Here is a 27,384-nt window from a genome sequence, read left to right as displayed (position 1 = left end):
TAACCTGAAGAGATCACACAGGAGGAAAGTCCTCACTGTCTCTTTCCTTCATATAAAGTGCAATTACCCCTGAAGTGCCACAACTTCACTGCGCCCTCTAGTGGACAGTCTTTATATCTCATCTTACTTACACCAAAATGGCCTCCAATCCTCAAAATAAATGGAAAACCTCCAACAATCCTTCTATTAAAAAAACATCTGAGAACAAAGAACAAAAAACTCACCATGTACGCCGTACTGAAATGGAACTATTGCAATCTGATATATTGGGAACCTCCCATGGTTCTCAAAAAGAACAAGGTAACAGAATTCGGAACAAATCACCTAAAAAAAGTGTCACACCAAGTGATGCACTACCTCAAAGATCTACTTACGTCAAACGGAAAGAAAGAGATCCAGTTACACCAAATACAACTGGCAATAAATCAGCTACGGCGAGCCCAGAAACACACAAAGGGAGATGGGACGACGGAAACAACCATTCTACTCCATCTGATATGGAGGATGACTCTGACGACCCCATTACACAAATTCAAGCATCTAAAACCTCACCTGCATCAGAAGAATTAATGAAAGAGATGATGCTGTCCCTCAGAAAATCTATAAAAAAAGATCTCAATGACGCCATCACAAAAATCTCTGACAGATTGGACACTTTAGAAGAAAGAGTGACTGAAATAGATGAGAGAATTGAAGAAGTTGCATTCAATCACAACGGCCTCACTGACAAAGTCATTTCTCTTCAAGAGGAAATCTCTGCCATGAAAATCAAAATGGCAGACATGGAGGATAGAGGGAGGAGAAATAATGTCAAAATCAGAGGTGTACCCGAAACTGTTAAGGATGCGGACCTGAAAAAATATGTCCAACACCTCATAGCAACACTGATTCCTACAGTGGACACCATAGAACTGACTGTGGACAGAGCTCAAAGGTTATATAAACCAAAACATCTACCGGAAGAGATACCACGAGACGTCATCACCAGGATCCATTACTTCCATGTCAAAGAACAACTGCTCGCTGAATGCAGGAAACTACAAAAAAACACCAGAACCATTCCAGCACCTGTCTCTATACACCGACCTCTCCCAATTCCCTCATACCCTACAAGTGGGGGTTCCCAACTAAAATCCTACTGACCAGAAATGGGAAAACCTATTCTATTGCCTCAGTGGAGAAAGGCAAAGAGCTCCTTCAGAAATGAGACATTCAAATTGACAATGCTCCAAAGGATGATCAGCGAAGATTCTCAAAGCTCAATACGGATTGGTCCCGAGTACCCGGGAGCAACCCAACATGAGGAACTATATAATTGTTAAAGAACTTACCCTTTTTCCTGCAACTTCCCCAGTTGCGCAGATATTGAATCTGCACTTTCCCGACAACACTACTCCTAATTGTTGGTTATATTAATTGAAAATGTTATGTTTGTTTTGTTGTTTACACAGATTTCTTTGTGTTTCAGTATGAGACGATATTCCTCCCTCCGAATTACCGGGTGCAGAAGCTTCCTCCTCCCCATGAATAAGACCCTCCAAAGGGTTCAGGTAAACACTACTCACTCACATCATTCCACTACTGATCCACCATGACAGTCCAATTTATGAGTTTAAATGTGAAAGGACTTAACAGCCCTTTCAAACGTTCCTTAATTTGGACAGAGGCGAGGAAAAATAAGGTTGACATCTTGTGTTTACAAGAAACACATTTTAAGGAGGGCGATCATCCTAATTTTTTAAACAAAAATTTCTCTAACATATTTTTGGCCAACTCAAAAAAGAAGTCAGCCGGAGTAGCAATAGCGGTTAGAAACTTTGTCGCCTTCAACCTAATAGAAATACTAAGGGATATCAATGGGAGATATCTGATTATTGTATGTGAGATTAATAATCAGTTGTTCACCCTAGTAAACGCATACGGCCCAAACAGCTCAAAAGTTAATTTCCTTAACAAATTGATCAAAAAAATAAACCGTATAGCTGAGGGGAAGCTAATAGTTGTGATCGCTCAGAGGATACCGCCTCACAGAGCTCCACTCCACCTACTCAACTAAAACAATGGTTTGCCCAACACGAATTCCTGGATATATGGAGGTGCGCTCACGCCAACGAAAGAGACTATACATTTTACTCAGCTGCACATAAAATCTATACTAGAATAGATTATTTTCTGTTGAAAAAAGACGCTTTGAATTATGTCAAAGACTGCTCAATATCTCAAATCACTTGGTCTGACTACGCCCCCATTTTTCTAAAAATTCATATTCCAAACCACCCTAGCAATACCTACATCTAGAAATGTAATGATTTTGTGTTGGGCAACCCACAAACTGTAAAGCTCATAAAGGAAAAATTTACAGAATTTATAGCCATAAATTCTCCTTCAACTGATGATCAATTCCTCTTGTGGAACTCAAGTAAGGCGTATATCAGGGGACTCATCATTCAGGCCACTTCAAAACAAAAAAGACTACATGAGGCTGAAATAAACCAAACTCTAACCAAATTATCCCAAATAGAAGCATCTCATAAACAGAACCCCTCCCATCAAGTAGAGACTGAACTTAGACAGATTAAACTACATCTACGCCAATTATTAGTTTCAAGATTCGATAAAAGAATGAGGAGACTTAAAATACTCTATTATAATGATTTCAATAAATCATCAAAATTAATGGCAAACAGAATAAATAAAATGCGAATTAAAACTAGATTAAGTCACCTAGAAAATCCCTCCACAAAAAACAAAATTTATCACCCCCAAGAAATTGCTGATGAATTCAGTAAATATTATTATGATTTATATAATCTGAATAAAGACCCCAATACTCATCAGCCAGACCTAGAAGAAATTAACAGCTTCCTAGACCGATGTGATCTCCCTCAAATTCCTGACAAATTCCATAGCTTCTTATCACGGCCGTTCTCCTCAGAAGAAATTCATACAGGAATCGGACAAGCCAAACTCCATAAATCCCCTGGCCCGGACGGTTATTCTACTTTCTATTATAAAACCTTTGCAGATACCCTGGTGCCTCTATTGGAAAAGGTTTTTAATGAGACTATGAGGTCTGGTAAGTTTCCGATAGAGATGCTGTCAGCGCATGTTGTCACATTACCCAAACCTGGTAAAAGCCCCACCTGGCCCTCAGCCCTACGACCAATATCATTATTAAATGAAGATATCAAAACTGTATGCAAGGCTTATAGCCAACCGTTTTCATCATTGGTGAGGACCAGGTTGGGTTTACTAAAGGCCGTCAAACCTATGATGGCACCAGACGAGTAATAGACCTAGTGGCTCTAGCAGATCATAAACGGACGCCTTCTCTGCTCTTGTCACTAAATGCAGAGAAGGAGTTTTCTCTTTAGTGATGGAGCCCTTCGCCTCTCTAATTCGCAAATCCCCCAGCATTAAAGGAATTGATCATTCAATCAGTGAAAATAAAATCAGCCTCTACGCTGATGATGTCATTCTTCTTCTATCAGACCCACTCTCCTCACTCCTGACAACTCAAAAACTTCTGGATGACTTCGGTAAAGTCTCCTATTATAAATTAAATGAGAAGAAATGTTATTTATTGAGTATACATATGTCAAGGGAGGAGAAGGACATCATTGGTCAAAAATTTCCTTACAAATGGGCAGAAGAATCATTAACCTACTTAGGTATCCAAATCACTAATAATCCAAGAAATCTTATTAAAAGTAATTACCCCAACTTAATAACATCCCTGGGTAAAGAATTAGATGATATAAGTAAGAATGAGACAGGCTGGCTGAGTAAGTTGACTTTATATAAGATGTTTATCTTACCGAAAATCTTGTATAGGTTCAGAGCCCTACCTATCCCAACTCCCAAATATATATTCAATGCTCTGCAGAAACAACTCCTGAAATTTATATGGGGGTTCCCCTCCGAGAGTCGCACAAAAGATTTTTCTAGGCCCCATTAAAGATGGAGGATTTGGTTTGCCAAATATAGAGGCTTACTGGAAGTCCACCATATTATCCCAAACCAAAGCCTGGTTAATACCAGAACGTGGCAACATTGGTTGGCAACGTGTAGAGAAAGAGACGCTAAATGTAGACAATTGGTCAAATGTATTACTAGTCGCAGGAAAACTGCTTCCTATTAAAAGATTTACTGTTCTACCACCAGTCAAAGCAATGCTAAAACTGTGGGCAGATTACAGCAAGTCAGAGAGAAATCCCCATTCTGGTTCCCAATGTAATATTCCCCTCTCCTCCCTCGTCCTATACACCTCCTTGCAGGACGTCTCCACCTGGTCAGATAAGCAAATAAAATATGTCTCAGATCTTTTTGAAGGGGACCGTCTTCTTTCCTTCCATGAATTACAGCTCCGCTATGGCCTCCCAGATATAGAGGAAGCTACATTCCAAATAATACAGAAATCCATTAAAAACTTATCCCATAAAGATGTCAACCTCCCCCAATTCCTAGCAGACACCCTACACAATCCGCACTCATACCTAGAGAAAGGTTTAGCGTGGTCCTATAAATTCTTTAATGAAAACGGATATAATGAGGCAAAATTCTCCCATCTAGGAAAGTGGGAGAACGATCTCAAATTAACGTTGAATTCCATGAGATGGGAGAAAGCGTTCTTCTTGGCTAAGAAGTCTACCCGATGTGCTTCCCACTGGGAATCGTATGCTAAAGTGTTAATGAGATGGCATTATACGCCGCTCCGTCTATCTACAATGTATCCTTTCGCTTCTATGGATTGCTGGAGGGACTGCGGTGGAATTGGATCCATCAAACATATTCTATGGAGCTGCCCAAAGCTCAAGCACTTTTGGTCAAATATAAATTCATTGATTAATGATTTATTGATCTCCCCGATCTCATTAACCCCTGAGTTGGAAAAAACAACGTAGTCTCAAGGTGATAACAGGTGCTCAACCCCAAGTGCAATTGTGCACTCATACAATGGGGTAGAGGACCCGCACCTATGGACAAAAGTGGGGTTTCAATCCTGTGGTAAATATATACAATGATATTAGCTAATCCTCAAAACTGATGTAAAAATGAGACATTAGCCAGTATATCCTTATATGCAGGACATACCTGAGCCCGCACACCACGCCAAGGTTTCTCATGTTATGCGGGACCTAACCACCAACCTTTTTTGCCTGGCCAGATGCATAGAACCAGGAACCAGATATACAGCAGCCTAAGGTCCAACTTGCAGACTGCTCCCCAGTCGCCTCCAGTGTGAACTCAGCACACATACAATGGGAGGGGGGAGACAGGCTACAAGCCCCACCCTTGCTGGTTTATATATAGCAGGCCTCACAGGTGAAACCCCCAATGCTACCCAATAAGATAAAAGGGTGCATTGGTATAAGCCTTAAAAGACGCTTGCCGGCTTATATTTGCATGGACATGGCTATAGCAGGAAACTCAACCCCAAGTGCAATTGTGCACCTTCGCTGGGGTGGAGGCCCTGCACTTGTCAACCGCTGCTAAGGGCGATGTCCCCAGCAAAAATTGCATACAATGGAGAATGCCTGCAGACGGTCACAAGTACCACAATCACATCCTGACACCTGATAAACGTGTATATAGATGCAAACAACATGACTGACTTTAAACAGAGAGACAAAACAACGTAGTCTCAAGGTGATAACAGATAACCCCTGAGTTGGCCCTGTTATTTATTGACATAGAGAATATTCCATTCCCCCAGCGAATCCCCATATGCCACATATTTCATGTATCCAGACTCCTCATTACGAGGCGCTGGAAAACTCCAAATATCCCAGACATCCAAGAAGTCATCGATAACGTCTCCACCAATGGGTCATATGAATGGGCTCTGGCAAATCAACAAGGGTGTGGGGAAAAGATGAGACACAAATGGAAATCCTGGTTTACAAAATTCCCTCAATCGGCCAATAACTTCTGTGATGGTTCCACGTAAATTCTGCTCTAAGCCTCAGCCGGACCAATATATAAGACCTGGATAATGGATCAGGGACAGTTACGTGTATTACATATGACATCACACATGACATCACTGCTGGACCAATATATAATACCTGGATAATGGATCAGGGACAGTTACGTGTATTACATATGACATCACACATGACATCACTGCTGGACCAAAATATAATACCTGGATACTGGATCAGGGACAGTTACGTGTATTACATATGACATCACACACTGAGCTTAAATATAGCAAAACTGGAGATGGGGACGCACCTGGTGAATCCGGAATATTACTTCCCATTCATATCAATAATAATAGTGAGTATAATAAGTAACAACTCTGATTTTGTGGCGTTTCCTATAATAGTTTATAATATAATTGTAGCACTAAATCTCCATATCTATTGTTTACTAGAACATGAAGGTCTCATACTGAACATTGTGTTCTTTGTTATTATACAGTTAGGTGGTATTGTTATTACCCCTTATTATACCCCATTATTTACACTGCTGACAAATCCTACATAACCCAGGATCTCACAGATCATCGTGTATATGGACATGTATACACCATTATATTCCCCCACCCACTGGACTCTTCTGGTTAGATCTTCCCTATTACCGTGTTCATATTGGAGATCAGTCCGGACCTTCCGCGACATCAGATCCACACGTCATTTATACTAAGTATTAGTGCGGTTATTGTGAGTCCATTATATGTCATGTCTGCAGCATTATTATCCCATTTATTGTCTTTTGTTTATCCTTTGTTACATTCTAAAATCCTTTAATAAAAACCAAGTTGAAACATATATGTATATGTGTATGGGTATATATGTATATGTATGTGTGTATGGGTGTATATGTATGTGTGTATGGGTGTATATGTATGTATGGGTGTATATATGTATGTATGGGTGTGTGTATATATATATATATTAATATGTATGGGTGTAATTATGTATGGGTATACAGTATATGTATGGGTGTAGGTATGTATGGGTATACAGTATATGTATGGGTATATATGTATGGATATATATGTATAGGTGTATGGGTGTATATTTATAGGTGTATGGGTGTATATGTATAGGTGTATGGGTGTATATGTGTATGGGTGTATATGTGCATGGGTGTGTATGTGTATGGGTGTATATGTATATGTGTATGTGTATGGGTGTATATGTGTATGGGTGTGTATGGGTGTATATGTGTATGGGTGTATATATGTATGGGTGTATATGTGTATGGGTGTATACATACATGTATGTATACATACATGTATACACCCATACATATATACACCCATACACATATAAATATATACCCATACACATATATACCGATACATATATACCCATACATATACCCATACACATATATACCCATACACATATATACACATATATACCCATACACATATATACCCATACACATATATACCCATACACATATACATATATACTCATACACATTTACATACACACATACACCCATACACATATACATATATACCCATACACATATACATATATACCCATACACATATACATATATACCCATGCATATATACCCATACATATATACCCATACACCTAAACATATATACCCATACATATACTGTATACCCATACATATATACCCATACATACTGTATATCAATACATATACTGTATACCCATACATAATTACACCCATACATATTATATATATATATATATATATATATATATATATATATATATATAATGTATGGGTATACAGTATATGTATGGGTATACAGTATATGTATGGTATATATGTATAGATGTATGGGTATATATGCATGGGTATATATGTATATGTGTATGGGTATATGTGTATGGGTATATATGTATATGTGTATGGGTGTATATGTATATGGGTATATATGTGTATGGGTATATATGTATATGTGTATGGGTATATATGTATGGGTATATATGTGTATGGGTATATATGTATATGTGTATGGGTGTATATGTGTATGGGTGTATATATGTATGTATGGGTGTGTATATATATATATATATATATATATATATATATATAAATATGTATGGGTGTAATTATGTATGGGTATACAGTATATGTATGGGTGTAGGTATGTATGGGTATATATGTATGGGTATACAGTATATGTATGGGTATATATGTATAGGTGTATGGGTGTATATGTATACATGTATGGGTGTATACGTATATGTGTATGGGTGTATATGTATGGGTGTATATGTATATGTGTATGGGTGTATATGTATATGTGTATGGGTGTATATGTGTATGGGTTTATATATGTATGTATGGGTGTGTGTGTGTATATATATATATATATATATATATATATATATATATTAATATGTATGGGTGTAATTATGTATGGGTATACAGTATATGTACGGGTGTAGGTATGTATGGGTATATATGTATGGGTATTCAGTATATGTATGGGTATATATGTATAGGTTTATGGGTATATATGTAAATGTGTATGGGTGTATATGTGTATGGGTGTATGTGTATATGTGTATGGGTGTATATGTATATGGGTATGGGTGTATATGTATATGTGTATGGGTGTGTATGTATATGTGTATGGGTGTATATGTGTATGGGTGTATATGTATAGGTGTATGGGTGTATATGTGTATGGGTATATGTGTATATGTGTATATATGTATGTATGGGTGTATATATGTATTTATGGGTGTAATTATGTATGGGAATACAGTATATGTATGGGTATATATGTATAGGTGTATGGGTATATATGTGTATGGGTATGGGTTTATGTATTGGTGTGTATATATATATATATATATATATATATATACATATATATATGTATGGGTGTAATTATGTATGGGTATACAGTAGGGATGCAGTATATCGGCGGCCGATACATATCGGCCGAAAATAGCTGTTTCGGGGAAATGCCGAAACAACAAAAAATGTGCCGATAATGACCCACCTCCCCTGCCCGCCCACAGCACAAGTTGCAAACAGGCACTCGTGGGCGGTGCGCAACATCTGGGGGGGGGGGGCGCGCTCTCCGGGATAGAAATACTTCTTTTTATGTGCCCGGGCCGGCTCCCGTGTGTGGCTGCAGGTGGGGGCCGGCCAGCGCATATAAAACCTAATACTGTATACTAAAAACCAGGGGGCCTCCAGCTGTTGTGAAACTACAACTCCCAGCATGCCCGGACCGGCAAATCTTTTCGGGACATAAGGATGTCCGCCGGTCACTCACCATTCCCCGGCGTCCTCCTGCGATCCTCCTTCGGTCCCTCGCTTCTCCGCCTCTATGGTCGTACGCACGGGACGTCACTGACGTCCCGTGCGTACAACCAAAGAGAAGCAGGAGGACCGCAGGATCGTCGCAGGATAATGCGCGCTGGCCGGGGCCTGGTAAGTGACCGCGTCATCTTCTTCAGTGTTCCGGTCACCGCTCCTCCGGTCCCGGCACCTACTGCTATGGTCCATAGGCCATAGCAGTAGATGTGGCCCCGGGCCGGAGGAGCGGTGACCGGATCACTGTGGGGGCAGCAGTACAGACATACAGCCTCCAGCCATACACTGTATATGGCTGGAAGCTGTATGTCTGTGGAGTGGGTGGAAGCTGCCTACTATTGTGGGGGAACTGCTGACCTAATGTGGGGGGGAGCTGCCTACAAATGTGAGGGGGAGCTGCCTACAAATGTGGGGGGAGCTGCCTAATATTGTGGGGGGGCAGCTGCCTACTATTGTGGGGAACCTGCCTACTATTGTTGGGGGGCAGCTGCCTACAAATGTGGGGGGAGCTGCCTAATATTGTTGGGGGGGAGCTGCCTACAAATGTGGGGGGAGCTGCCTAATATTGTTGGGGGGAGCTGCCTAATATTGTTGGGGGGAGCTGCCTACAAATGTGGGGGGAGCTGCCTAATATTGTGGGGGGGAGCTGCCTAATATTGTGGGGGGAGCTGCCTAATATTGTTGGGGGGGGGCTGTCTAATATTGTTGGGGGGGAGCTGCCTAATATTGTTGGGGGGGAGCTGCCTAATATTGTTGGGGGGGGAGCTGCCTAATATTGGGGGGGGGAGCTGCCTACAAATGTGGGGGGAGCTGCCTACAAATGTGGGGGGAGCTGTCTAATATTGTTGTGGGGAGCTGTCTAATATTGTGGGGGAACTGCCTACTATTGTGGGGAACCTGCCTACTATTGTGGGGGAACTGCTGACCTAATGTGGGGGGGGGCTGCCTACAAATGTGGGGGGAGCTGCCTAATATTGTTGGGGGGAGCTGCCTAATATTGTGGGGGAACTGCCTACTATTGTGGGGAACCTGCCTACTATTGTGGGGGGACTGCTGACCTAATGTGGGGGGGAGCTGCCTACAAATGGGGGGGAGCTGCCTAATATTGTGGGGAACCTGCCTACTATTGTTGGGGGGCAGCTGCCTACAAATGTGGGGGGAGCTGCCTAATATTGTTGAGGGGGAGCTGCCTACAAATGTGGGGGGAGCTGCCTAATATTGTTGGAGGGAGCTGCCTAATATTGTTGGGGGGGAGCTGCCTACAAATGTGGGGGGGGAGCTGCCTAATATTGTGGGGGGGAGCTGCCTAATATTATGGGGGGAGCTGCCTAATATTGTTGGGGGGGGGCTTTCTAATATTGTTGGGGGGAGCTGCCTAATATTGTTGGGGGGGGGAGCTGCCTAATATTGGGGGGGGGGAGCTGCCTACAAATGTGGGGGGAGCTGCCTACAAATGTGGGGGGAGCTGCCTAATATTGTTGTGGGGAGCTGCCTAATATTGTGGGGGAACTGCCTACTATTGTGGGGAACCTGCCTACTATTGTGGGGGAACTGCTGACCTAATGTGGGGGGGAGCTGCCTACAAATGTGGGGGGAGCTGCCTAATATTGTTGGGGGATCTGCCTAATATTGTGGGGAAACTGCCTGCTATTGTGGGGAACCTGCCTACTATTGTGGGGGAAATGCTGACCTAATGTGGGGGAGCTGCCTACTATTGTGGGGGAAATGCTGACCTAATGTGGGGGAGCTGCCTACTATTGTTGGGGAGCTACCTACTAATGTGGGGGAGCTGCCTACTATTATGGGGGAGCTGCCTATTAATGTGGGGGAACTCCTGACCTAATGTGGGGGAGCTGGCAATCTAATGTGGGGGAATCTAATCTAATGAGCGGAGTGCTGCATTCTACCAGAAGACGGGGAGAAGTCATTTTCGGTTTCGGTATCGGTTTCGGCCAGACATTTTTTTTTTTTCCGGTTTCGTTTCGGTTCTGAAATTTCCATTTCGGTGCACCTCTAGTATACAGTATATGTATGGGTATACATGTATAGGTATACAGTATATGTATGGGTATACATGTATGGGCATACAGTATATGTATGGGTATATATGTATAGGTGTATGGGTATATAGGTAAATATGTATATATGTATGGGTATATATGTATGGGTATATATGTATGGGTATATATGTGGGTATGGGTATATATGTGGGTATGGGTATATATGTGTGTGGGTATGGGTATATATGTGTGTAGGTATGTATGGGTATATATGTATATATATATATATATATATATATATATATATATATATATGGGTGGGTATGTATGTGTGGGTGTATATATATATATATATATATATATATATATATATATATATATATGGGTGTAATTATGTATGGGTATACAGTATATGTATGGGTATACATGTATGGGTATACAGTATATGTATGGGTATATATGTATAGGTGTATGGGTATATAGGTATATATGTATGGGTATATATGTGGGTATGGGTATATATGTGTATGGGTATATATGTGTATGGGTATACAGTATATGTAAGGGTGAATGTATGTATGGGTATATATGTATGGGTATACAGTATATGTATAATGTCTCCGCTGTCTCGTGGACACAGCTTCACATCAAGTTTATACCGAATCTCAAGGAAAGACACGCTGGTTTGCTTAACTGATGTAATCTTTACTGAGATATAATGAAAGTGCGGTAAAACTGTAAAACAAACATATGAAAGACAAATGTAAGCATGGCTATTCAAGTGCCTTACATTATGCATAGCTAATACATAGATAGGGTCTAACATGTGCTCACTTACTACACACTGAAAACACATTATCTATCTACAAATGCCTAGCATCTCTCTACACAGGCTAACTAACAATTCCGTACTCACAGGCTTTGGTATTTATCAGATTTGCAGTCTGTATTAGCTTTAAGAAGTCCTGTGGATCTGGTCACTGTGGTGGCTGGAGCTGGAATGAATGAGACATGCCGGATCTAGCCCTATGCTTTAGAGAGAAGGCCCGCCTCTAGGCTTCAAGAAAATGGAGGGTCTTAAAGGAACAGACCCTGCTGAGTGCCAAGCATGTAAAATACATTGCGAAGGCAGCACACTCCCCACCTGGCATACTTTTTTGTTATGCCACTAACCCTTGGACAGAAGTAAAACTACTTCAGAAATTGGCCTTGCATACACTTTGGGAATGCCCTGTCTAACAATCCTAACTTCAACCTTTCTAACTCTAGCATCACTACTAGGATCAGTCCCCACAATGAGTCCAATAGGCCACTCGTTCCTGTGGGCCTGAGAGTCTTTCAGTAAGACAACGTCTCCAACTTGTAAATTGGGTTTGTCATCTTGCCATTTCTTGCATGGCTGGAAGATCACCAGGTATTCCTGTCTCCACCTCTTCCAGAAAATGTCCGCAAGACTTTGAACTTGTTTCCATTGCTTGGCGTACAAGTCCTTGAGTGAATTGTGTTGAGAAATCTCTTCCTTTTTCAGAAGGCCTTGGATTTCTTCTTTAAAGACTTCCTGTTGGACGCATCTGATGATCGTGACCTTGGCTTGTTCAAGGTGGTCGTTGCTACGCTGATCAGTATTGGTAGCTCTGCAGGAGGATCTGGCTAGACAGATAAGTTTTCCGATTGCACGGGTCAGCGACTTCCAGCTGGAAAACCTTTCAAATCTATGAGTGCCCAGACTGTCTCTTGTAACTATAGTCCTAGAAACTGTCACTTGAGGTCTTACCTCTTTGTCTTGATCTGGTTCTATGAGTTCAAAGGTCTCTACCTGAGTAGTTTCTTTGGTTTCTGGTTTACGAAGAAAGGATGGACCTACAAACCAGTTAGTTTGCTTGAGCGCAGCGGCTGGCACCAGTCTTGTCCCATGATCAGCTGGGTTCTTGTCTGTGCTGTTGTGATGCCACTGTTCTGGACTTGTAGACTTTCTGATACGTGTCACTCTGTTGGCCACGTATGTATAAAATCTTCTTGAAGCATTGTGAATATATCCTAACACAATCTTGCTGTCTGTATAAAAGTTCATTGCATGGATCTCGATGTCCAGTTCTGTTGTAATCATGTCTGCCATCTCTACAGCTAAGACAGCAGCACAAAGTTCTAGACATGGGACAGTGTGAGCCGGTCTGGGAGCCAGCTTAGATTTTCCCATGAGGAACCCGACATGACTTTGTCCCTCAGTGTCTATTACCCTAAGGTAGGCGACATATGCGATAGCCATAGTGGAGGCGTCAGAGAATATGCATATTTCTCTTCTCTTTGTAGCAGACAAGGAAACAGATACGTATGGTCTAGGGATGTTGAGTTGTTCAAGCTCTAACAATGAGTCTTTCCACAACTTCCACTGCATTTTCTTCTCTTCAGGTAGAGGTACGTCCCAGTCACTTTGTTCTTGCTCAGTAGTGATCTGTCTCAAAAGAGCTTTACCTTGCATGATGATGGGTGCTACGAACCCCAGGGGGTCGTAAAGACTGTTGACTGTAGATAGGACACCTCTTTTTGTGAATGGCTTCTCTTCTCTGGAGACCCTGAAGGTGAAACTGTCAGTCTTCAGGTCCCAACTAATCCCAAGACTTCTTTGCAAGGGTGGTGATTCTGTTCCTAGATCCAAGTCTTTGAGGTCTTTAGCACGGTCTTCCATTGGAAATGCTTCCATGACTCTGTTGCTGTTGGAAGCTACCTTGTTCAGTCTTATGTTGGATTCTGCCAACATTTCTCTTGTACTTTTCAGGACGTTGATAGCTTCTTCGTTGCTGGAGAAAGAAGCAAGTCCATCATCTACGTAGAAGTTCTTCATGACGAACTGTGTGGCTTCTTGACCATGTCTTTCACCTTGCTGTGCTGCTCGTCTCAGGTTGTAGATAGCTACAGCTGGAGAAGGGCTGTTTCCAAACACATGTACCTTCATCCTGTACTCTGTGATTTCTTTGTTAAAGTCGTTGTCTGTATACCACAGGAACCTTAAGCAGTCTCTGTGATCTTCACGAACAAGGAAACAGTAGAACATCTGTTGTACGTCTGCTGTCACTGCTATGAGTTCTTTTCTGAACCTGATGAGTACTCCAAGGAGTGTATTGTTCAGGTCAGGTCCGCTGAGAAGGACATCATTTAGTGAGATGCCTTTGTGCTTCGCACTAGAGTCAAATACTACGCGTATCTGGCCTGGTTTCTGAGGATGGTACACCCCAAATATTGGTAAGTACCAGTGTTCTTGGTTCTCTTGTAGTGGTGGTGCCCTTTCAGCTTGATTGTTATCAAAGATCTTCTGCATGAAGGCTTGGAAGTGTTTCTTCATATTTGGCTTTGTCACGATGCCGGCTGGCAGGTAGTGGATCCTCTGTGCCAGAGAGGGATTGGCGTGGACCGTGCTAGTGGATCGGTTCTAAGTCACTACTGGTTTTCACCAGAGCCCGCCGCAAAGCGGGATGGTCTTGCTGCGGCGGTAGTGACCAGGTCGTATCCCCTAGCAACGGCTCACCTCTCTGGCTGCTGAAGATAGGCGAGGTACAAGGGAGTAGGCAGAAGCAAAGTCGGACGTAGCAGAAGGTCGGGGGCAGGCGGCAAGGTTCGTAGTCAGGGTGGATAGCAGAAGTACTGGTACACTGGCTATAAACACACAAAACGCTTTCACTAGGCACAAGGGCAACAAGATCCGGCAAGGGAGTGCAAGGGAGGAGACTAGATATAGCCAGGGAACAGGTGGGAGCCAATTAAGCTAATTGGGCCAGGCACCAATCATTGGTGCACTGGCCCTTTAAATCTCAGGGAGCTGGCGCGCGCGCGCCCTAGAGAGCGGAGCCGCGCGCGCCAGCACATGACAGCAGGAGACGGGAACGGGTAAGTGACCTGGGATGCGATTCGCGAGCGGGCGCGTCCCGCTGTGCGAATCGCATCCCCAACGGCCATGACAGGGCAGCGCTCCCGGTCAGCGGGACCGACCGGGGCGCTGCGGAGAGAGAGACGCCGTACGCGCTCCGGGGAGGAGCGGGGACCCGGAGCGCTAGGCGTAACAGTACCCCCCCCCTTAGGTCTCCCCTTCTCTTTGTCTGGTAACTGCCTCCCCTGGGATGAGGACACCGGGAAAGGATGGAGGGATTCCTCAACAGCAGGCGGAACAGCAGGAGTAGGGATGGGGAGGGAGGGCAGAGGGCGAGACTTGGCACGGGGCAGTGTGACACCAGGACGAGGGCCAAGAGGGGACACAGAGGTTTGCCTGATGGGACTGGGAGGGGGGGAGAGGTATTTCTTGTGGCAGGCAGAGTCCTTAATGACCTTAGGGGGACCGGATACAGGAGGAACCACAGGGTCACGGCAGGGAGTACTGGGGACCGGTTGAAGGCAGTCCTTGGAACAAGAGGGACCCCAACTCTTGATCTCCCCAGTGGACCAATCCAGGGTTGGGGAATGGTGTTGAAGCCAGGGTAGTCCAAGGAGAACTTCAGAAGTGCAATTAGGAAGGACAAAAAATACAATTTCCTCGTGATGAGGTCCGATGCACATTAGGAGGGGCTCCGTGCGATAACGCACGGTGCAGTCCAATCTGGCTCCGTTGACCGCGGAAATGTGGAGTGGCTTGACAAGACGGGTCACCGGAATGCGGAATTTATTCACTAAGGACTCCCGAATAAAATTCCCAGAAGCTCCAGAGTCCAGGCAGGCCACGGCTGAGAGGGGAGAGCTGGCTGACGTAGAAATCCGAACAGGCACCGTGAGACGTGGAGAAGTCGACTTAGCATCAAGAGACGCCACACCCACGAGAGCTGGGTGCGAGCGTGCGTTTCCCAGACGTGGAGGACGGATTGGGCACTCCACCAAAAAATGTTCAGTACTAGCACAGTACAGACAAAGATTCTCTTCCTTACGGCGATTCCTCTCTTCCAGGGTCAGGCGAGACCGATCCACTTGCATGGCCTCCTCGGCGGGAGGCCTAGGCGCAGATTGCAGTGGAGACTGTGGGAGAGGTGTCCAGAGATCTAAGTCTTTTTCCTGGCGGAGCTCTTGATGCCTCTCAGAAAAACGCATGTCAATGCGAGTGGCTAGATGAATGAGTTCATGCAGGTTAGCAGGAGTCTCTTGTGCGGCCAGAACATCTTTAATGTTGCTGGATAGGCCTTTTTTAAAGGTCGCGCAGAGAGCCTCATTATTCCAGGAAAGTTCAGAAGCAAGGGTACGGAATTGTATGGCGTACTCGCCAACGGAGGAATTACCCTGGACCAGGTTCAGCAGGGCAGTCTCAGCAGAAGAGGCTCGGGCAGGTTCCTCAAAGACACTTCGAATTTCCGAGAAGAAGGAGTGTACAGAGGCAGTGACGGGGTCATTGCGGTCCCAGAGCGGTGTGGCCCATGACAGGGCTTTTCCAGACAGAAGGCTGACTACGAAAGCCACCTTAGACCTTTCAGTGGGAAACTGGTCCGACATCATCTCCAAGTGCAATGAACATTGCGAAAGAAAGCCACGGCAAAACTTAGAGTCCCCATTAAATTTGTCCGGCAAGGACAGGCGGAGGCTAGGAGTGGCCACTCGCTGCGGAGGAGGTGCAGGAGCTGGCGGAGGAGATGATTGCTGAAGAAGTTGCGAATGTTGGTGCACAATGGTGGACACTTCCGACAGCTGGTGGGTTAGATGGGCGATCTGTCGGGCTTGCTGGGCGACCACCGTGGTGATATCAGAGGCAACTGGCAGGGGAACCTCAGCGGGATCCATGGCCGGATCTACTGTCACGATGCCGGCTGGCAGGTAGTGGATCCTCTGTGCCAGAGAGGGATTGGCGTGGACCGTGCTAGTGGATCGGTTCTAAGTCACTACTGGTTTTCACCAGAGCCCGCCGCAAAGCGGGATGGTCTTGCTGCGGCGGTAGTGACCAGGTCGTATCCCCTAGCAACGGCTCACCTCTCTGGCTGCTGAAGATAGGCGAGGTACAAGGGAGTAGGCAGAAGCAAAGTCGGACGTAGCAGAAGGTCGGGGGCAGGCGGCAAGGTTCGTAGTCAGGGTGGATAGCAGAAGTACTGGTACACTGGCTATAAACACACAAAACGCTTTCACTAGGCACAAGGGCAACAAGATCCGGCAAGGGAGTGCAAGGGAGGAGACTAGATATAGCCAGGGAACAGGTGGGAGCCAATTAAGCTAATTGGGCCAGGCACCAATCATTGGTGCACTGGCCCTTTAAATCTCAGGGAGCTGGCGCGCGCGCGCCCTAGAGAGCGGAGCCGCGCGCGCCAGCACATGACAGCAGGAGACGGGAACGGGTAAGTGACCTGGGATGCGATTCGCGAGCGGGCGCGTCCCGCTGTGCGAATCGCATCCCCAACGGCCATGACAGGGCAGCGCTCCCGGTCAGCGGGACCGACCGGGGCGCTGCGGAGAGAGAGACGCCGTACGCGCTCCGGGGAGGAGCGGGGACCCGGAGCGCTAGGCGTAACAGGCTTTCTTTGTAGCATGTGCTGCAACGAGGTGAAGCGTTTCTCTGCTTGTACCTTGTTGTCAGGAAGGCGATGGCGTGGTGACCGGAAGGGTAGAGGGGCTACCCAGCTGCCTGATTTGTCTCTGAAGACTTCTCTGTCCATGATCTCAAGGAAGAGAGTATCTTCCACCGAGGGTGCTAGCTTGTCGTCATCTCGTGTTCTTTCAAACACCTTACAGCCCAGTTCATCTGTATCTCCAGTTGAGGCGAAGTCTTCCATGCACCTCTGGATACTCGGATGATGTGTTGGGTTTACAAGTCTCTCTTTAATGTGTAGACTGTTGGTACATGGGCAAAGACAAGATGTACGACCATTCTGTAACAGATGTGTTCTGTAGACATTTACCTTTTCTGGTTTGTGGAGTCCGTCTAGACATACTTCTCCAACGATGACCCATCCGAGATCAAGGCGTTGTCCAAATGGTGCATTGTGTGGCCCATTGTACTGTTCTCTGACTTTGTGCACTTTGAGGATATCTCTCCCAAGTAGAAGGATGATTGCAGCATCTGGATCTAGTGCTGGTATCTGGTCTGCTATTCGCACCAGATGGGGGTGATGACGAGCAACTTCAGGTGTGGGGATCTCTGACCTGTCGTCTGGTATCTCATCACATTCTATGAGGGTAGGAAGAGTCACCTTTGTCTTTCCATCTAATGACTCAATGATGTAGTTGTTTGCTCTTCTCCCTGTTGTCTCTACAACTCCAGAACAAGTCTTCAGGGTGTATGGAGTTGGACTTCCTTTGTCACCGAAGAGGTCAAAGAACTCTGTTTTTGCCAGAGATCTGTTACTCTGTTCATCCAAGACTGTGTACATCTTGATTGCTTTTTCTCTGAAGCCTGCAGGATACACCTTGACTAAGCATATCTTGGAACATGATCTGGGGCGGCCCTGCTCTGTACAGATCTCAGTACACTTTGAGGTTACTGCTGGCGTTGTACTCTCGCCTTGCTCCCCACCATGATCTTCTTGAGTTGCTGGAACTTCTTGTTTCCATGGTGATGGTCCTGGGTGCAGTGCTGACAGGTGTTTGCAAGATGCTGAATTGAAGCGCAACATCTGAAACAAATGTGATTGTCTTTAAGGTAAGCTTTGCGCTCTTCTAACGTCTTACTTCTGAAACTGCGACATTTTCTTAGTGGATGAGGCTTGTTGTGGATGAGACATATTTTGTCTGGCTCCTCAACTTTCTTACTTGTGTTGTCTTCCTGATTGACTGCAGACTCAGGCGAGACTTCTGTCTTCCGTACAGAAACTGTTGCTCTGCGTTCTTTGTAAGGCGTTGGATGTTTTTGCTCTACCTTTGGGGAGCTTGCAGTTCTCTTGTTCAGGAAAGCAAAGCTTGGATCATTGCGTGTTTCAGCTTGGTCTACGATGAATTCAGCAAGGAAGGCAAATGATGGAAATGCGACTCGATGTTCTTTCTTGTATCTTGATGCTTGAGTGACCCACCTTTCCTGCAAGTTGAAAGGAAGTTTCTCGATTATGGGATCAACTCCACGTGCTGTATCTAAGTATGAGAGACCTGGCAGATATCCACTAGACTTAGCGGCTTCTATTTCTAAGAGTAGGTCCCCAAACCCTCTCAGCTTTTGATTGTCTTTGTTTGTCATTCTTGGATAGTTTTCTATCCTCTTCAGAAGAGCATCTTCAATCACTTCAGGTGACCCATAGCAGTGTTCTAGTCTCCTCCACACCATTGCAAGTCCTGCTGCTGCGTCATGAACATGTACTGATCTGATTCTTTGGGCTTGCTCAGTGGACTCTGGTCCTAGCCATTTGACGAGCAGATCAAGCTTTTCTCTGTCTGTCAGATCTAAGTCTTGGGTACCGCTTAGGAAAGATGACTTCCAGGCCAAGTAGTTTTCTGGACGGTCGTCGAATTTCATGAGACCAGCGCTCACTATCTCACGGCGCATCAGGAATCTTGCTACCTCTGTAGCTCTTGCTGCATCTGGTGAATACTTCCTGGGTGTAAACTCAGGGTATGGCTGCGGCTGGTAAGGCTGATGAGGTACTTGACTAAGTCTGCTTTGTTCTCCTCTATTGTAAGTCTTTCTGCTATAATCCAGACTTGTATTTGCTTGAGGAGGGAGTACATCAGCATCCGTTTGCACTCTTGTCAGGTTGGCAGATTGGTCTCTGAGCATGCGACCACTTGACTTCCTACCCTGAGGTTCTGATTCAGTCTTGCAGTGTTGCATAGTATCAAAGTTGCTTATTGCTGGTGGAGTCAATGATGGCCTTGGTGTGTCATTGAACTGCTGGTCAGTGTACATGGTTGCTTGTGACTGTATGTACTCACGGGTACGTTGGCTTGCGCTGAGGGGTGACATCTGGGTTTCTATGTCAGCGAACTGAGCTTCAGCAGCCCTTGTGAGAACTTCTGCCTCGGCTAAGGCTGCTGCAGCGTTTTTCTGCTGTTGCAGTAAGTGTAAAGATGCTTGCACTTCAGCTTTTCTTCTAAGTGCTTCAGCTTTTCTTCTAAGTGCTTCAGATTCACTTTTTGCTTGTTCTTTCATCAATTCAGCTTCTCTTCTAAGTGCTTCAGATTCACTTTTTGCTTGTTCTTTCATCAATTCAGCTTCCTGCTTTGCATAGGACGCCATTGCACAAGCTGCCTCTGCTTTTGCTCTTGCCTTAGTTGCTATGGCGCTAGCGGATGACAGGCTGGTGGTGCTTGAGTGTCTAGAACTATGGCGTTTAAATCTTGATGCATCGGCGCTAACCGAAGTTAGATTTGTTTGACTGGATGCTCTAGACAATGTTGTGCACCTAGATCTACTTCTTGGCAAGGTGTCTTCCTCTTTATAGGAGCATTGAGGGTTAACTGTCAGAGTGCTGTTCTCTGGGTTCTGCATCTTGATTTAGCTGGCAGCGTAGATAATGATGATGACTGGACACAGCACAGCGGTGTTATAGCACGTGAGAGAATTAGTTTCACTTTCTAGTGCTTCGCGCCCTTACTCCGACACAGACTGCAGGGCACAGGATTTATGAGTCTTTTTTACTGCTGCGGACGATTCAAAGCTGATTAACTGCTTCTGATAACGTTTTAAAAGCCTTTTTACTATAATGTCTCCGCTGTCTCGTGGACACAGCTTCACATCAAGTTTATACCGAATCTCAAGGAAAGACACGCTGGTTTGCTTAACTGATGTAATCTTTACTGAGATATAATGAAAGTGCGGTAAAACTGTAAAACAAACATATGAAAGACAAATGTAAGCATGGCTATTCAAGTGCCTTACATTATGCATAGCTAATACATAGATAGGGTCTAACATGTGCTCACTTACTACACACTGAAAACACATTATCTATCTACAAATGCCTAGCATCTCTCTACACAGGCTAACTAACAATTCCGTACTCACAGGCTTTGGTATTTATCAGATTTGCAGTCTGTATTAGCTTTAAGAAGTCCTGTGGATCTGGTCACTGTGGTGGCTGGAGCTGGAATGAATGAGACATGCCGAATCTAGCCCTATGCTTTAGAGAGAAGGCCCGCCTCTAGGCTTCAAGAAAATGGAGGGTCTTAAAGGAACAGACCCTGCTGAGTGCCAAGCATGTAAAATACATTGCGATGGCAGCACAATATGTATGGGTATATATGTATAGGTGTATGGGTATATATGTATATATATATATATATATATGGGTGGGTATGTATGTGTGGGTGTGTATGGGTATGTATGTGTGGGTGTGTATGGGTATGTGTGGTATGTATGGGTATGTATGTGTGAGTATATATGGATATGTATGTGTGGGTATATATATATATATATATATATATATATATATATATAATACATACCCATATATATACATATATATATATATTTATACACCCATATATATATATATATATATATATATATGCCCATATATAAAAAAAAATATATATATATATATACCCATATACATATATAAACCCATATATATATATATATATATATATATATCCTTATATATATCCATATATATACACACCCATATATATATACCCATATATATATATATATATATATATATATATATATATCCATATATATATACCGTATTTATCGGCGTATAACACGCACTTTTTAGGCTAACATTTTTAGCCTAAAGTCTGTGTGCGTGTTATACGCCGATACCGCCCCAGGAAAGGCAGGGGGAGAGAGGCCGTCGCTGCCCGCTTCTCTCCCCCTGCCTTCCCTGGGGTCTAGAGCGCTGCTGTCGGCCCTTCTCACCCCCTGGCTATCGGCGCCACTGCCCGTTCTGTCCCCCTGACTATCGGTGCCGGCGCCGATAGCCAGGGGGAGAGAAGTGGCGCCGATAGCCAGGGGGAGAGAAGGGGCAGCGGCACCCATTGCCGGCGCCGCTGCCCCGTTGCCTCCCCCCATCCCCGGTGGCATAATTACCTGAGTCGGGTCCGCGCTGCTCCAGGCCTCCGGCGTGCGTCCCCGGCGTCGTTGCTATGCGCTGAACGGCGCGGCGCATGACGTCAGTGCGCCGCGCCGAGCATAGCAACGACACAGGGGACGCACGCCGGAGGCCTGGAGCAGCGCGGACCCGACTCAGGTAATTATGCCACCGGGGATGGGGGGGAGGCAACGGGGCAGCGGCGCCGGCAATGGGTGCCGCTGCCCCTTCTCTCCCCCTGGCTGTCGGCGCCGCTTCTCTCCCCCTGGCTATCGGCCAGGGGGTGAGAAGGGCCGACAGCAGCGCTCTAGACCCCAGGAAAGGCAGGGGAGAGAAGCGGGCAGCGACGGCCTCTCTCCCCCTGCCTTTCCTGGGGGTATATCGGGGTATACACGCGCACACACGCACCTCATTTTACCATGGATATTTGGGTAAAAAAAATTTTTTTACCCGAATATCCTTGGTAAAATGAGGGTGCGTGTTATACCCCGATAAATACGGTATATATATATATATATATATCCATAGATATATATATATATATATATATATATATATATGAGTGTGTGTATGTATTGCTTACTGACATGATAAAAACATTCTTGAGACCAATAAACATATACTTCATTATATTCATCATCAGTAATTTTAGTAGACACATGAATAACTGTTTCTAAACAACAACTCCCATGATAAGGGTTGTATTTTAGGAACAGGTTGCCTTCTGCTGTTGCAAATCTTTAGGCTCAACATGTTTTTTAAATTACAACTCCCATCATTCCCACACAGGAAATGGGGGTTGTTTTTTATCAAAAGTTGGAGCATCCACATTAAAAAAAACGTTCTCCACAGGGGTGAGTGCCATGCATGTAGTAACTTTTTTTTTAGTTTTTATTTCAGATACGTGTGAAGGGCTACAACTCTGTCTGATGGACTACGTTTATTTTGTTGTAAATTCAAAAAAATATTTTGACAGCTTGTGTGGTAGTGCTTCTTTCAATAAAATTTTTATAAAACGTGTTGTAATTTTTTATTTTTGTGTAATAAATTTACATTATAATGCTTAGTAGTGGAAACTGTCTTGTAGACAGAATCCATTACTAAGTCAGGGCTTAGCTTTAGCGCCAAAACCAGCTAGCGCTATCCCCCCCCCATTATTACCCTGGTACCCACCGCCACAAGGGTGCTAGGAAGAGCCGGTACCAACAGGGCTGGAGAATCAAAAATGGCGCTCCTGGGCCTAGGTGGTAACAGGCTGGCATTATTTAGGCTGGGGAGGGCCAGTAACAATGGTCCTCACCCACCCTGGTAACGTCAGGCTGTTGCTGTTTGGTTGGTATCTGGCTGAGAATGAAAATATGGTGAACTGCACACGTTTTTTTTTTTTTCCCATCTTGGTAATTATTTTTGACAAACAACGTGTATGTCACCATTTTTTCAGTCTCTGACAGATAGCAAACAAACAGCAAGAGCCTGACATTACCAGAGTGGACGAGGACCATTGTTACTGGCCCTCCCCAGACTAAAAAACACCAGCCTGTTAACAACTAGGCCCAGGTTCACCATTTTGGACGCTCTGGGCCTGTTGGTACCGGCTCTTCCCGGTACCTCGTTTTAGGTTGTGAACTTGGTAATAATTGGAGGTTACCGCTTCCTGGTTATTTATTTTTTGGCACAAACGCTAATCCCTGCGTTTGTAATGGACTACATCTATACGATTGGTTCCATTACTAAACCGTATAATATAAATTAATAAAAAAAAATTATAAAATTTTAGAGAAATAAGCACTCCCCTCCATTTTATTGTTTTTATACCAAAATAAAGGAGAGTCAGCTACATAGGCAACAGAATGCAAAATTGTATTCCTCACAATTAATGAATCTGAAAATAAAACATAATAATTTAATTGTGTAACATGGTATTCAAAATACATATTAACAGGGTAGAGGTGGCGCTATATGGTGTGGTTCACATATATCAGGTATCCTGCATAGGTGGTCTCACCCTAAATATTGACACAACTGATTGAATAACTTATGAAAACTTGGCATAAATTGTATTGACTCATGCGTCCATTGTTTCTTGCCAACGGACAGGTGAAAGCAGAAAGTTGTGTTACCCTGTCATAAGCATCACCCATCTGGCATTAACCTCCCTGGCGGTATGATTCTTTCTGGAAATTTGTACCAAAAGCGGTACAATTTTTTGCACTGAATCTCACATCTTCCCCCCGCCCATTTCACATCTCCCCCATCACATTCCCCCTCCCTTGTCACATTCCCCCTCCCCCTTGTCACATCCCCCCCGTCACATTCTCCCCCCTCCTTGTCACATTCTTCCCCCCTTGTCACATTCTTCCCCCCTTGTCACATTCTCCCCCTTGTCACATTCCCCCCCTTGTCACATTCCCCCCCTGTCACATTCCCCCCCTGTCACATTCCCCCCCTTGTCACATTCCCCCCCCTTGTCACATTCTCCCCCTTCATGTTACATTCCCCTCCCCCTGTCAAATCCCCCCTTGTCACATCCCCCCCTTCATGTCACATTCCCCCTCCCCTGTCACATTCCCCCCTCTTGTCACATTCCCCCCCCCTTGTCACATTCCCCCTGTCACATTTCCCCCCCCCTTCATGTCACATCCCCCCCCCTTGTCACATCCCCCCCTCTGTCACATTCCCCCCTTTGTCACATTCTTCCTATCCCCCCCTTGTCACCTTGTTCTGCAGCAGGATACACTGGGTTTGCCGGGCAGTTTTCAAACCTAGTGTATTTGCTGCAGAACAAGCCCTTTCCCCTTCAGCCAATCACAGGCTTTACACCACTGCGGCCTGTGATTGGCTGAAAAGTGAAAGGTCCTGTAAGATGAATAGAGCAGGGACCAGAGCGCACGGAGGGGAACGACATCTTCAGGGACCGGGACTAGGTGAGCAAAAGTTTTTTTTATTTTACTACTTTTTCCTTTTACATTTAGCTCAGTGTTTTTCTGACAGGGTACCTCCAGCTGTTGTGAAACTACTACTCCCAGCATGCCCGGACAGCCTTTGGCTGTTCGAGCATGCTGAGAGTTGTAGTTTTGCAACAGCTGGAGGCCCCCTGGTAGGGAAACACTGACTTTTAGTATTTTTCTTTACCTGCTCTGGCCGGCCCCCGCAACGCGAGCCAACCAGAGCAGATAATCGCAAGTTTTCCCGGGGGGCCGCATCGCTATATCGCATTGCTTTTGCGATATATCGTGCAGCCCGGCCGGGAACTCTGTAATTCTACCCCGAGCGTGACTCGGGGTTACCGATTCTGGCAGGGAAAATTAACCCCGAGTCACGCTCGGGAATACCGCTCAGGAGGTTAAATTTAGATTCTTGATGAATGTGAACTGTCAAAAAGAAAAGATTGGTATCAGTTCTTGCATGATTTTACCCGCAAATCACGCCAGAGGGAAACTTTGCAGGACATCAATTTTGAGGCAGGATGGTTGGACATCTGAGAGGGCACCTGACAGGGTAACACATCTTTATGCGTTGCCCTGTCCACTGTCTTGAAAAAATGGACACCAGATGCTACACTACTTATAATAAGTGGTCATCTGTTGTGGCGTCAATTGTGTCAATATTTATGCTTTAACATATGTTCACTAGAGATGAGCGAACTTACAGTAAATTCGATTCGTCACGAACTTCTCGGCTCGGCAGTTGATGTCTTTTCCTGCATAAATTAGTTCAGCTTTCAGGTGCTCCAGTGGTCTGGAAAAGGTGGATACAGTCCTAGGAGACTCTTTCCTAGGACTGTATCCACCTTTTCCAGCCCACCGGAGCACCTGAAGGCTGAACTAATTTACGCAGGAAAAGTCATCAACTGCCGAGCCGAGAAGTTTGTGACGAATCGAATTTACTGTAAGTTCACTCATCTCTAATGTTCACCATAAGGTGTCTATGCATTCAATTTGGAACAAGTTGTGATACATAGATCAAAACCATAATTAGGAAAATGATGTATTGGTCTGTATGTCAATGTGACATTTTCCTTTTCATTTTTCAGAAGACTCATCTACAGCTATCTTATTTGTGTTTATTGTCGACTACTCTACAGAACAGCTATACAGGTTGGCATTTAATAATACATACATAATTGTATTATGTAATATAAACTAAATGTACATAAACATTTTTTTTTGTTATAATTAATGTCTTAGCATTACATGTAGCTGGCACGGACGTCACTGTGCCAATGTAGTCGAAATAAAACGTAAAAATGAGTTTAGTAGCTGTGCTGGAGTCCCTCTATTTTCTGCCCAATATACCCTGTCGTCACAGCCCTGCTGTATGAGTGATATTTAGTGGGGTGGGGGTGAGTACTGAGTTATTCAGGGGTGCACTGCTTTACTTGAGTCCTCCGCTGTGGAACTCTTTTACCCTTGCAGTGCTGTTACAATATTAACCAAGTTTCAAGCGGAATGAAGGTTTGCCAGTATGTGCCTCTTGCTGGAAAATGCAGATGGTGGTGTTATTGGACTAGGTTCAGGGACCAATGCCACGATTTGGCTGGACAGTGGTGATGTTGTGATCAGTGGAGCGTGCTCTCAGTTCTCAAGTGAGACGGTAATGGCTTCGTAATTGCGTGTACTACTATGTGTATAATATTTTGGTATTGGTGTGTGCAGTCCTAGGCTACACACATTTATGGAAGCCACATCCCCATTTTCAAAAGCGATTAGTAGAGTTAACTTGTGATAAGTTGTCATTTGTTGTGTTATAAATTTTGTCTATTTAGGCTTAGTTCACCTATGGTGTCTATGTGTTACTGTCACGATGCCGGCTGGCAGGTAGTGGATCCTCTCTGTGCCAGAGAGGGATGGAGAGGACCGCGCTAGTGGACCGGTTCTAAGCCACTACAGGTTTTCACCAGAGACCGCCGCAAAGCGGGATGGTCTTGCTGCGGCGGTAGTGACCAGGTCGTATCCACTAGCAACGGCTTACCTCTCTGGCTGCTGAAGATGCTGAAGATAGGCGCGGTACAAGGGAGTAGGCAGAAGCAAGGTCGGACGTAGCAGAAGGTCGGGGGCAGGCGGCAAGGATCGTAGTCAGGGGCAACGGCAGGAGGTCAGGAACATGGACTAGGAACAGACAAGGGAACGCTTTCACTAGGCACTAAGGCAACAAGATCCGGCAAGGGAGTGCAGGGGAAGTGACTAGATATAGGG

At 44.7% G+C, this 27,384-nt stretch overlaps 1 protein-coding gene across 1 annotated transcript; it reads left to right on the top strand.

The window, feature by feature from the left end:
• On the top strand, positions 1–26,286 carry LOC130316720 (uncharacterized). The gene is made up of 2 exons (XM_056552807.1): positions 1–1,550; positions 26,223–26,286. The coding sequence occupies exon 1, from the start codon at positions 138–140 to the stop codon at positions 1,140–1,142; it is 1,005 nt and encodes a 334-aa protein (XP_056408782.1). The 5' UTR covers positions 1–137; the 3' UTR covers positions 1,143–1,550; positions 26,223–26,286.
• Positions 26,287–27,384: the final 1,098 nt, after the last annotated feature.

The sequence above is a fragment of the Hyla sarda genome, unplaced genomic scaffold (genome assembly GCF_029499605.1).
Source record: "Hyla sarda isolate aHylSar1 unplaced genomic scaffold, aHylSar1.hap1 scaffold_1949, whole genome shotgun sequence".
Taxonomy (NCBI): domain Eukaryota; kingdom Metazoa; phylum Chordata; class Amphibia; order Anura; family Hylidae; genus Hyla; species Hyla sarda.
Note: the sequence above shows the minus strand (reverse complement) of the source record. Positions and strands in the feature narration are given on the sequence as shown.

Excerpts from the sequence above, each read along its gene's own strand:
- LOC130316720 (XM_056552807.1), top strand. The coding sequence starts at position 138 with ATGGCCTCCAATCCTCAAAATAAATGGAAAACCTCCAACAATCCTTCT.